Raw genomic sequence first — 13,001 nt, forward strand, 5'->3', positions numbered from 1 at the left:
TGTTATTACATTACTGAGATATCAATTCGAGCAGGTTTACTATTACTATTAACTTCAGACATGGCAGATTCATGCTGGAGTAAAATCACAGAGGTCATTAGAAATCACTTAAATTACAGCACGTCCCCAGGTAATGCCAATCCCACTCGGATAGGGCAATTTCTGTGATTTTCCTTAAACTAGTTATTTTTTTCTTGAAACAAATTCATTTTTTCCCATCTGAAATATCTCCTGTAAAGCATCAAACCTCTGAAATGTTTGTTGGGGGGGGGTTGAGCCAGTTTCTAGTGATGGCCTGGGATCTGTCCAATACTGCCCAGGTACAGTGTGGTGCTCCTCTTTGAAGCTGTGCATCCCAACACCTCATTCAGAACTTCCATTCAGAATTTCCAACCAAATTCCCTCCACTTTTGCAAGCTTGTGGAACTGTGATATTCATTCCAAGAATTACAACACACATTGTTCCTTTATTTGTAGTGCTGCTGCTTGTGGTTGTTACAGAGGGGAAGGGAATAGCATGACTCTGAGTCACTGTCTCTCCACACCCTCCCTAGAAGACAATATTTGGAGGCACCACAGTTTCAGCAGAAACGAAACTAACCAGTGCCATCCTGCTTTGGTGCTGCCAGCCTCTCCTTTATCCTCCAGTATGGAAGAAATGGGTGAAGAGCCTGGTAGCCAGTGTCCAGATTTCAGCACCGCTGGACCCCCAGACGTGGAGTGTGATGCGTGTGTTGGAAGGAAGCGTAAAGCCGAGCAGTCCTGTTTGGAGTGTGTGGCTTCGTATTGTGAAGCACATCTGGATCTGCACAACACTCTGCACGCTGGGAAGAGACATAAGCTGGTGGAGGCGACGGAGAGGCTGCAGGAGAGAACCTGCCCCGAGCACGGAAAACTGCTGGAGGTCTTCTGCCGCACGGATCAGCGGTGTATCTGTCACCTGTGCATCACTGATACACACAGGACTCATGATGTCATCTCCATTGAGGTCGAGGTGGCTGAGAAGAAAGTATGAAGTTTTTGCTTCTTGCTTTACATCCGCTGAGGCATTTAGTCCAGGATACATTCAGAGATTTTGGCTTTATCTGCTTTTAACTCATTAAAACATTCCCTCAGAGTAGTGCAGGTTCAGTGTGGCCAGTTTGTGCAGCTTTTTACATGCTATCATGTTTTTAATCTCGATATATGGTCAGGTCTAATGATGCATCAGTATCGTTTTGTTTCAGACTGAGTACAAGTACATGCGTTTAAGTACTTGCCGATAACAATTCCGATACCTTACCGAGTTACCTACTCACAATTAGTGTAAATGAGCGCAATGTACCTTAGTAGTTCAATCATTTAAATCTACCTGATTTTAAATGATGTGCATTAGCTAGCTATGCTACATTTATTACCTTAAATTGAGTAGCACTGCAATGGAGAAGAGTGGATTTTGTTTTACACCAGAAAAGCGTGTCTGTACAGCTGTAAGTAAAATATGTTTCATAGTTTTGATCCCCGCTCCTCATCTGTCTCTTTGAACAACAGCACAGCGACAGCAGGAATCACATTCCCAGGCTAATGCGTCCGAGAAGCTCACATTTCCAGTTTTATGTCTTGTTGTGCATCCAACAAGTGCCATTTTAGAAATCTTATTCTTCTGTGACAACTCACACTGTATGTTTGAATAGATCAGGGGTCGGCAACCAGCCATTTTGTCCATTCAGCAAAAATCAAACCACCATGGGAGCCACAACATTTTATGTCCAGTTTACCATTTTGGCTGTAAATATGTCTCAGTATGTACTAAATGTCCTAGTGTACGCTAAAAAATGTAATATAGATGAAAAAAATGCAGACTTATTTTGCTCTGCTTTAAGCTTTAGCTCAGCTTTTCTCACATCTCTGGCAGGAAACATTTCTGCAAAAAAAGAAAAGTTTCTTGTAAAATGTCTCTCAGCGTTTGACTTTTCACGAGGCTGAAGCAGCTGGAATGGGAACACGAAGCTGGTGAACAAGAAACTGACTTCAGCTTCACAACTTTTCAGTGTTTGACAGTTTCTAGTTGCAAATTAAACGTATCAGGAAACCAGCTAGAGTGCTTATAAATGCAAATAAGTCCATTTGTCTCCAAATTATCAATGTTCATCTAAAATCTTTCACTTTGCCTTGTCATTAGCTACCAGCTAGGCGAGATTGTTATCTGTGTTACTATTGTGACCAGCAGTCTTCACACCAATCTTCAAGGTTAAAGAGTGAATTAGCAGTTATAGCCTACATTAACTCCAGCGTTTAAGATTATTTATTGTTAAAACTGTGTCAGCAGAGCTTTATTTACTGCAAATTATTTTAATTCTGCTGTGGGGCTGCAACAGGGCAGTAAAAGAGCCGCATGTTGCCTACCCCTGGAATAGATCATCATGTGCATACAAAGCCTATGATTCATTTAATCACACTGTATGAAAATGCTTGATCCGTCTGACATTCTATGACTGGAACATGCTATGACTGGAACTACCGGCAAGTAGCATTGGCACTATGTCGCCAGTTGATAAATCGCAAACTGACCAAAAAGTATGAATAGAGTATGTTGCTGGTTCATCATCTGTTAGCTGGGTTTGACAGCCCCTACAGACAGCTCTGTCTATGAACAACTTCGAATGAAGCTTTTCCATTCAAAGCAACAGGCCGCACCCCCAGGTACCACACGCTGAGAGACTGAAACTACAGCAACTTTTCAAATTTTTGCTACACTGTGTACTGAAACTAAAAGCAGGTGGCCGACAATGTACGACTCAATGTCTCTACAGTCTGTTTTAGAAAGATAATCAAAAAAATCAGAGTAAAGTTGCATATATGGACTTTGCTAGCCTACATGTTTCCACCTGTATTTGGGAAGTGCTTGTGACTGTGACTGTGTGTGTTTAAAATCACAGTGTGTTCCTGGTGGGAATCTCCCCGTATGGAACATTTAAAGGGACCAATGAATTTGTGTCCAAATGCCACAGCATCAGACCCTCACTTCACTGCCAGCTTGAGTTGTTTGTTTACAGATGCTTTATTTACCAGGGCATCATTAATTGCTAACTAAAACTTTAGTTAAGAAGCAGACCTTAAAAGAAAGTGTTACTAGATGTTTCCTTAGTGTAGAAAGCCAATTTTCGCTGCTTTCTTAAGCAAAACAAACAAGAATAATGTTAAGGCCTTGTGCAACATTCACTCGTCTGTTTCATACACTGACCGTTGAATGCAGTATCAGAATATAACTGATTGGTAGCCACCCTGATGGCAGATTTTCACCATTGCACTGCCTTAATGATGATTGCTGATTGTCTTTCTTTGTTTAACTAAGTAGCCAGAGGGGTGACCCCTTGGCTACACCCCTGCATACTATTACACTGTGTTATTCATGCAAATTATCACTCTTTCATAGCACCACTAATGTTTTTCTTTTGCTTGTGGAAATCTCCACAAAAGAATAATTAACACTTACAATCTCATCATCATCATTACTTTTATTTTTATAGTGCATTTCCCATCCTCAAGGATGCTTTACAATCAAAGAACATGAACACATTAAACAACTAACAACAAAAGGACAATACAGGTGAACATTCAAGTATGAGTGGAACAGCGATAACGTAGTGAAAACAAGTAGGTCTTTAACAGAGATTTGAATGAAGATGGAGTGGTGGCATCTCAAAAGAACTAGAGGAGAGTATTCCAAAATTTGGGAGCTACTACACTGAATGATCGACCACCCATAGAGGTCTATTTAAAACTTGGAACATGAAAAAGGCCTACATTTTGCAATCTTAAAGGACAAATAGATGAAGAAGCTCAGCTCAGCCAAATATTGAGGAGCCAGACCATGCAAAGTTTTGTATGTAATAGGGAGAACCTTGTACTGAACATGGAATGTAATGAGTAACCAGTGAAGCCTCTGAAGGACAGGGGTGATATGATCATTCTTCTATGGTGACGATCCTATCCTAACGTGAGGACATCTTCCCGCTCTTTCCCTTGACCACCATGTCATTGTAACATGCACTCCATCATCCAAGAAGCACCTCACCTGAGTTTTGATTTCTTTCACCTGTGTTGCTGTTGTTTTTCGTAAGCGTACCAGGCCTTCATTTCTGTTTTCTTTACAGAGTTTGCCCCGTTTTGTGTTTTCTCCTTATCTCCCTTTTGTTTGAGTCTGCCTGATTCGCTGTGTTTTGGTTTTTGACCCTAGTCTGTTCTTTTGACTACGTATTCGACTATGTTTTTGTCCATTCTACTCTCACTTTTGACGTGACCTGATTGTGGTACTTTGACTTTGGACTATCCTTTTGTCACGCCTCCCTCCGGCTTGGCTGGAACCAATGGGGCCGCCAAGGACTCCAATTCCCAGAACTCCTTGCTGCATCACATGACTCTGGACTCTGAACCTAGCTTAGGTTACTTGCGAAGTATCGTCACATCCATGTGTAAACAGTTTCCATTAGGTAGAACTGAGTGGCTCTGAAATAACCTTTTGCAAACAAGCAAAGTTTTGGTTTAAGATTTATTTGCAACATTAAGTTTAAGTTTAAGTTTAACAAAAACTTGCTTTAAACTCAGATTCCCAAATGAGTTTTCCTTTACCATATTGCATCTGTAGGTCTCTGTTCATAAACATAAACTAGCCAAAACAAACTATAAAATGAAAGTGTTTGTATAAATTCAGAAAAAAGACACGTCAGTCACAACTGCATATGTGTACATATTTCTATATTGTGGTCTATTTACACAAAGTTAGCTTAGTTCCATTATTTATGTTGAATAGACTCTCCCAAATTTTTACACTGATGCACTGATGTTGAACCGAATGCTTGCACTGGGTCGGTATGACCAACAGGTCAAAACTAGCTCAAAACAAAGTGCGCGCTGTGCCCTGATTGGTGTTCTTGCTTTGCGCTTCTTTTGTTTTGACATGTTATGTTTTTATACACAAATAAGCCAAAAGGAAGGACAGATTTCTCATAATGTAGTGGAGTAAATGTAAGATATTTGACTTTGAAATGTAGTGGAGTGAAAGTAAAAAGTCACCCAAAATGGAAATACTTCAGTAAAGAACAGATACACGAAAAAACTACTTATGTACAGTAACCAATTACATTTACTTAGTTACTGTCCACCACTGGCCACCATTACACTTTTTAAGATTAAAACCTTTTCTCCATTTTATATCCGCGAGCATTTGGTTTGTCACAGCCATGTTACACTAAAAATGAAGGTTTTTTGATGGTGGATTAATCTGTTCCTTTTTACTGAGTAAAAATATATGATAAGCATAAGGCGGAAATGTTTTTATACATTTGTCGTCCTCTTAGATTCATGCTCAGAGCTAAAACTCTGATAGCTGGCAAGACAAGCTTTATTTTTGATTTTCTGATGTTTCAGAAGAGTTGGATGTTTACTAACTGTTGAATTGGAATGGACCCAGTCTTTCTTATTGGAACACAGGCCTCTGTTACTGAAATCTGCCCCCTAAGTCTGTTTGTATTTACTCATCATTTAGTGGTAGATTCCTGATTACTAAAGTCTAAACATTCAAATGATTTGTTTTAGACTACTCTGGCTGGAGAGGGTACAGTAATATGTGTATCGCGTCGCTGTGCTAACTGTTGTGATATAAGGCCTAAAAGTAGAGATCTAATATCAGGTTACAGAGTGGGTTTTAGGTCATTTTTAAAGCCAGATGCTTGGTCACACCTCAGTATCCCACTCTGAATAAAGAGGGCAGGATCTGCTGGTTGCTGTGATATGTGCATCATGCCATGCAAACAGGCCATAAAATGCAAATTTGGCTGTAAAAAGTTAAAAAAAAAGTTCATGGACTTTTTCATTTTTGATCCTGATGATCAAAAATGTTTTGATGAGCACATGCTGGTTAAGCATTTATTCCTGCTACACTCTCAGTGATTTTATTCAGACACCAGGCCTGGCTAAAATATTGCCTTATACCTTTGTTGTAATCCTCTCATATGTTTCACAGATTCAGCTGGAGAAAATGCAAAGGAAGACGACTGAGAGAATTCAGACCCGGGAAATGAAATGGCAAGAGTTGAGACGAGCTGTTGAGACTTTCAAGGTATTCATGTAGTGTTTAAAGGAATACGCCAACATTTTTCAGCCTCAGCTCTACCTGCTGCATCTGTGGGATATGATTGGTTACCATGAACAAAAATGTTGACACAGAAGTACAAATTGAAATTATTATCCATGGTAACAGACTGTTTACTACAGATCCAGTAGATAGAGATGAAGTTGCAAAATATTGGATTACTCCTTTAATTCATTTGTTGTGATGATATTTCAATATGCTGGTGATTGTAGCTCTTTTGAAGCTGGATTAGTTTTAACTGATTTGCAGTGTGTGTAACTTTCTATAGCCTGATAGTCATAATTGTGGAATGATTTTAATCCATTATGAATTTGCAAAGTGTGGAGTTTTAATTGTGGAGTGATTTTAATCCAGTATGAATCTGCAGTGTGTGGAGTTTTAATTGTGGAGTGATTTTAATCCAGTATAAATCTGCAGTGTGTGGAGTTTTAATTGTGGACTGATTTAAATCCAGTATGAACCTGCAGTGTGTGGAGTTTTAATTCTGGAGTGATTTTAATCCAGTATGAATCTGCAGTGTGTGGAGTTTTAATTCTGGAGTGATTTTAATCCAGTATGAATCTGCAGTGTGTGGAGTTTTAATTGTGGAGTGATTTTAATCTAGTATGAATCTGCAGGTGTGAAGTTTTAAATTGTGGAGTGTTTTAAATCCAGTATGAATCTATATTGTGTGTAGTTTTCATTGTGGAATGACTTTAATCTAGTATGAATTTGCAAAGTGTCTAGTTTTAATTGTGGAGTGATTTTAATCCAGTATGAATCTACTAATTGTGTAGTCTTTACATTTTTAGAGTCATGATTGTAGAATGAATTTAATTCAGTATGAATCTGCAGTGTGTAGTTTCTACAGTCTGACAGTAATAAATGTAGAGTGGTTTAAATCCCGTTTGAATCTACAAAGTGTGTTGTTTTAGTAGTGGAGTGATTTTAATCCAGTATTAATCTGCAGTGTTTTTAGTTTTTACAGTCTGTCAGTAATCATTGTGGAAGGTTTTAATCCAGTATGAATTTGCAACATATGTAGCTTTTACATATTAAGAGTAATAACAGGAGAGTGAATGGTCTTGTGTAATTCACTCCATTTGGATCTACCTCAATACTAGCAGTCCTATTCACTTAGCACTAATGGAATAACAAAACCTGCTAATAGACAGAGCTGTTGTTGTAGTGTTTAGCATCTGTTGCATACCGCTGACATGTACTCCCAGGCTACCTGTAGTAATTTGGGGAAATTACACTGATACTTTATCGTGGACAAATTGGTCAGTCAAATACCTTCCAAATGACATTACACAGCCCCCTCTAGTAAATTTAATCCAGCTGAAATTGTGCTTCTGTGAGTTAATATGTGCTTTTGTCTTGTATTGTGTCCATACAGATGTCAGCAGAGGAGGCAGTGGCAGAGAATGACCGACTCTTTACTGAGCTAATACACTCCATGGAAAAGAGACAGTGTGCAGTGAAGGGTCTGATATTGGCTCAAAAGGAGGCTGTAATAAAGCAGGTTGAAGAACTCATAGAGAACGTTCAACAGCAGATCACTGAGCTGAAGAAGAGACATGATGAACTACAGCACCTGGAGCAGCTCTTTCAAGAGCACAACAACATACAATTTCTAGAAGTAAGATTTAAAATAGTGATATCATACACTGAGTTGCTAGTTTATTAGGCACAGATACCTTATACTTGAGTTATTTCTGTGTCAGTAAAAATGTATATTTAACAGAAAATTACACAGAGAGACAAGTAAATACATATCAAATTTTCCGTAATTAGTGTGTCCACCCTTTGCCCCAGTTACAGCTTCAGGAATCTCACTTACAGTTTTTCATAGAAATCTACAAGGATGTTTCTCCACACCTCCAAAGTTCAGTCTTAGAAGTTTCTGCTTCCCTTGAGCCAAGTAATCTCAAACACATTCAATGGTTGAGATCTTGAGGAGTGGACAGTCCATTGCTCTGAGAACCCCAGCAGCTTCTTAGTTTGATAAGTACATCCTCTCAGCAGTGTGCTTGGGGTCATTATCTTGCTGTAGAATGAATTTCTACACTTCTCATTTTGCAGAGTTTTTGCATGATGCAGAATTGCACTTTGTTGTTATACATTCAATTAATCCTCCACCATGATTGACTGATTGCTATATACATTGTTCAGAGTCTTTTATTGCTCCAGCAACATACAAACTAAGGTTTGCATGACTTCAGATTTTTTATAATTGGACACTTATGTTTTGAAACTTAAGTCAAAGTCGACTTGATGACGCCATGAGAAGGAAAAGGGAATATTTTGCGAAAAGCAACTTTAAAAATCTGACTTTAAAAACTCTTGACAAAGTCAAACTCCACAGGTTAGTAGATGGTGACATGCCCTTTCCAATGAGTTCTGGATCGCATTGCTGGCCCTCAGAAAAATACTGACCCTGGAATTTTGCGAATTTATATCCGACTTAGGCGCTCCGTAGGCAGCCTTGCTAAGATTCCAGAGGGCCAGACGACTCCCTCTCCACTGACATGTGACTTTTTATTGTAGTCTTTGGGAAACTGGTGATAATGATGTTCATTATCTGGTCTTTGAAGCACTGTAGATCAGTGGAGAAATTATAGAACACAGCGAACTCCACAGGTCAGTAGAGCATGACGTGACCTGTCCAACAACCCTTGGATCGCATTGCTAGGAAATCAGAGATACGAGCCCCAAAATCACCAGGCTCCTCACTTGTTGTCTTCTCTGAGGCGTCCATGCTGTTAGTGTCAATCCCATAATTAGTGACTGGCATCATTGCCGAGCAGTTGGCAAGTCTACTAGTTGGCTAGTCTGTGCTGCCCCTAACACAAACTGCCTGTTAATTCCAAATTTAGACTCATCTGTCCATAAAATCTTACGTCACATCTCAGATGTCCAGTTTTGATGTTCTAGCAAATTTTCTTTTTTTGTCTAGTTCCTTTCCTCAGTAACAGATACACATCCTTAGTGATGCAAAGCCTTGAGTTGTGAGCATATTGACACCAACATTGGTCCATTATAAAATAGAGATGTCAGTATTAAATACTTAAACAATTATATCAAGTAAGTGAACTGAACTGTCTGCCTTTCTCTGCAGAGTGTGTGTTCCATCTCCCAACTTACAAAGGCCGTCCAGATCCCTGTTCTGTTAGTCCACCCATACTGTTCATTTGAGCCTGCTACTGATGCTGTCTCAGAGCTTCTGAAAGAACTGAACTTAAACTGCCAGTGGCAATTCATCACAATCTCCGAAAGAGGTAAGTCGGTCTCAAAGCTGAAATGTGTAATATTGTTTATCCACAGGTTTCCGTTAACAAAATTCCACTTCTCTTTTCAAAGTAAAAAACACTGGTATTGTATCTTCACCACTACCAAGAACACGCCAGGAGCTCTTAAAATGTGAGTTGCTATTTAAGTTTTCCTTCGCTTACTTTGCTTCATTCTCTTTGAGTGATGAATGTTTTATTTACAGAGGTCAAATGCATGGCATGTGCTCCACGTGTGTCTGGGCTCCAGGCAAATGCAGTTTCTATGGGCTCTCTTTTCCTGAAAATGTTTGAAAATATTTGCATCAACTATATGTGCAACACAGCCTCTCATAAGATTTGTTTGGGTAGCGATATATCCTGAGGCAGAAGCTGAAAATGTCCTGGCAACCAGAATACCAGTTAATATCTATCTTAATATCTGCAAGCTACCATGCTCAGCGTGCTAGTCTATTAACCCTTATTAGCTAAGAAGTCTTGAATCATTTATAAGCTCACTTTCTAACCTTCCAACATTTTCTCTCCCTTTAGTTCTTCTTTCTTCATCGTCTGCCTCCCCGACTTTGCTTTTCTTTTTTGCATGTATCTATCAGCTGCAGTCACTGTGATTAGCTACATTCAAATCTAATGAAAGTGCAGAGTATTCCTCTTCAAATCTAGTGAAGATGTGGACTAGCTTCACTTGAATTAAGTGAAGGTGCAGAGTACCTACTTTCAAATCTAACGAAGGTGAAGACTGCCTATTTTCAAATCGAACAAAGGTGCAGACTAGGTACATTCAAATCTTCTGAAAGTGTGGACTAGATACATTGAAACCTAATGAAGCTACAGTGAAGGTGCTAGTGAAAGTTCAGACTACTTATCTTCTAGTGAAGGTACTGACTAGCTACATTCAAATCCAGTGAAAGCCTGAGACTAGCATGTCCAATCTAGTGAAAGTGCAGACTAGCATGTTCAAATCAAGTGAGACTAGCATCAAAAACTAGTGACCTTGAAATTCAAAACAGGTACGAACTATCTACAGTAAAATCCAGCTAGCTATGTTCAAATCTAATGCAGGTGCAGACTAGCATGTTCAAATCTAGAGAATGTGTGGATTAGGTGTGGTCTAGCATGTTCAAATTAAGTGTGCACTTGCTACGTTAGTTTCTAAGTTTAAAACTAGCGACCTTGAAATTCATTACAGGTCTCTCTATCTACTGTCTACGATAAATTCCAGCTAGCTATGTTCAAATCTAATAAAGTCAAATCTAGTGAATATGTGGACTAGGTGTGGACTAGCATGTTCAAATCAAGTGAAAATGTGGACTAGCTGCATTTAAATCTAAAGAAGGTGCAGATTAGTTGCCTTGAAGTCCAGACTAGCATGTTCAAATTTTGTAAAGGTATGGACTAACAGTGGACTTGCTATGTTAGTTCAAAGTTCAAAACTAGTGACCTTGAAATTCAATACAGGTCTGTCGATCTACCATCTACAATAAATACCAGCTAGCTATGTCCAACGAAGGTGCAGACGAGCACGTTCAAATCTAGTGAACATGTGGGCTAGGTGAGGACTAGCATGTTCAAATCAAGTGAAAATGTGGACTAGCTGCATTTAAATCTAAAGAAGGTGCAGATTAGCTGCCTTGAAGTCCAGACTAGCATGTTCAAATCTTGTAAAGGAATGGACTAAGAGTGGCTACGTTGGTTTCTAAATTCAAAACAAGTTATCCTGAAATTCAATACAGGTACAGACTATCTACAATAAAATCCAGCTAGCTATGTTCAAATCTAGTGAAGGTGCAGACTAGCATGTTCAAATCTAGTGAACGTGTGGACTTGCTATGTTAGTTTCTATGTTGTGTGCTACCTTGAAATGCAATGATTGTACAGATTATCTATAATCATATCTAGCAAAAGCGCAGACTACCACATTCAAACGTGGTGAAGGTTCATACTAGCTAACTTGAAATCCAGATCCAGGTGCAGACTTTTGTGATCCAACAAGCAGTGAGTGAGGAGGGATATTAATCATGACACGAATTGTTTGGAAATGTAAGTTTTGTACTCCAAAACAAATTTAGATTAGATTAAGATTAAGATTAGATCCCTCCAACTACAGGCTTTAGGGGACAGTTCCATTATTGCCCATACTGACACACTCTTGGTCGATTGTCATTTCAATCAGTTACGCTTCCCTGGTAACAGCCTTGTTTCTTCCACCACAGACGCATCCAAGCTTACTCTGGACCCAAACACAGTACATGACAACATCCGTCTGAGTTTGGATAACATGCTGCTGACAGCTGTCCGCGAGTCAGAGTACTACCCTTTCCATTCTCAAAGGTTCGAGAGAAGGTTACAGGCATTATGCCAAGAGGGTCTGAGGGGGTCTCCGCGATACTGGGAGGTGAAATGTGGTACCAAAGGAAGGTGGGTGTCCATTGCCGTCTCCTACAAAGGGATACGCAGGACTGGAAAGCATGCTCCTCTTTTTGGAAGATGCCAAAGCTCATGGGCCTTGCGCAAATATGGGTCCTACTATGCATTCTGGCATGGTAATAAGGAAACATACATCAGCAGCTCGTTGCATGGTTCCACAATAGGAGTGTATCTGGATCACGGTGCTGGCGTATTAGCCTTCTACAATGTCTCAGACAACACAAGCCTCATTCACAAGGTCCAGACCAAGTTTACTGAGCCTGTTTATGCTGGGTTTGGACTGGTAGGGATAGGCTCTCAAATCAAACTGTGTGATTTAGATTCACAAGACTAGGGACAAAAGTTGGGAGAGTAGGGAAAATGCAAAAGACCCCCAAAAAGTCAGTGATGTGTAAACTGTCTTTTACAGGTATTTAATTGAAAACAGCACAGAGATGTAATATTTGTTGATTTTTGTAAGTATACGCTAATTTCAAATTTGATGCCTGCAACATATTCCAAGAAAGTTGGGATGGGGTATTGTGACCCTAGAGATGTTTTGGAACTTTCCACAGGTAACCAGGAGAATAGGTAACAGGCAATGCTGTCATGTTTGGGTATAAAAGGAGCATTCACGAAAGGTTCAATCTCCACTTTGCAAAATACTGTGTGAGTGAATAGCCCAACAGTTTAAGAACAACTTCTCCAGAGGAATTTTTGAGTGTAAAGGCCAAGGCCTAAGCCACTACTGAATGCCCCATGACCTTCAATTCCTCGAACGGCACTAAATTTAAAATCCGACATGCTTCTGTAATGAATATCACCACATGGTCTTGAGAATACGTCAGAAAACGCTTGTCAATAAACACCGTTTGTTGCTGCTTCTACAAATGCAATTTAAGACTCTACTACCTAAAGCAGAGGTCATTTATCGACAGCATCTAGAAATGCTGCCGACTTCTCATCTGAGAGGGACTGACACAAATTGGAAACATGCGTTGTGGTCTGACAATGGATATCGTGTTTACTTGGTCAAAGAGGAAAAGGACCATCCCAATTTTTACCAACACAGTGTTCAAAAGCCAGCATCTGTCGTAGTAAGGAGTTGTGTTATTGGGAAACCTGTATATGTGTGAAGGCACCAGGAATGCTGAGGGTTAGATATTTTGGAGCAACATATGCTGCCATCTAGATGA

The 13,001-nt window shown here is 39.6% G+C and overlaps 1 protein-coding gene across 1 annotated transcript; it reads left to right on the forward strand.

Moving 5' to 3' along the window:
- Positions 1–517: 517 nt before the first annotated feature.
- On the forward strand, positions 518–12,295 carry LOC118825408 (tripartite motif-containing protein 16-like). Its single transcript, XM_036595994.1, has 6 exons — positions 518–1,009; positions 6,005–6,100; positions 7,512–7,754; positions 9,234–9,393; positions 9,476–9,535; positions 11,613–12,295. The coding sequence occupies exons 1-6, from the start codon at positions 518–520 to the stop codon at positions 12,158–12,160; spliced, it is 1,599 nt and encodes a 532-aa protein (XP_036451887.1). The 3' UTR covers positions 12,161–12,295.
- Positions 12,296–13,001: the final 706 nt, after the last annotated feature.

Source organism: Colossoma macropomum, unplaced genomic scaffold (genome assembly GCF_904425465.1).
Source record: "Colossoma macropomum unplaced genomic scaffold, Colossoma_macropomum, whole genome shotgun sequence".
In the NCBI taxonomy this organism is placed as follows: Eukaryota; Metazoa; Chordata; class Actinopteri; order Characiformes; family Serrasalmidae; genus Colossoma; species Colossoma macropomum.

Coding starts and splice junctions, on each gene's coding strand:
- LOC118825408 (XM_036595994.1), top strand. CDS start 518: ATGACTCTGAGTCACTGTCTCTCCACACCCTCCCTAGAAGACAATATT. Junction 6,101..7,511: donor GAGCTGTTGAGACTTTCAAG/GTATTCATGTAG, acceptor GTGTCCATACAG/ATGTCAGCAGAGGAGGCAGT. Junction 7,755..9,233: donor ACAACATACAATTTCTAGAA/GTAAGATTTAAA, acceptor CTTTCTCTGCAG/AGTGTGTGTTCCATCTCCCA.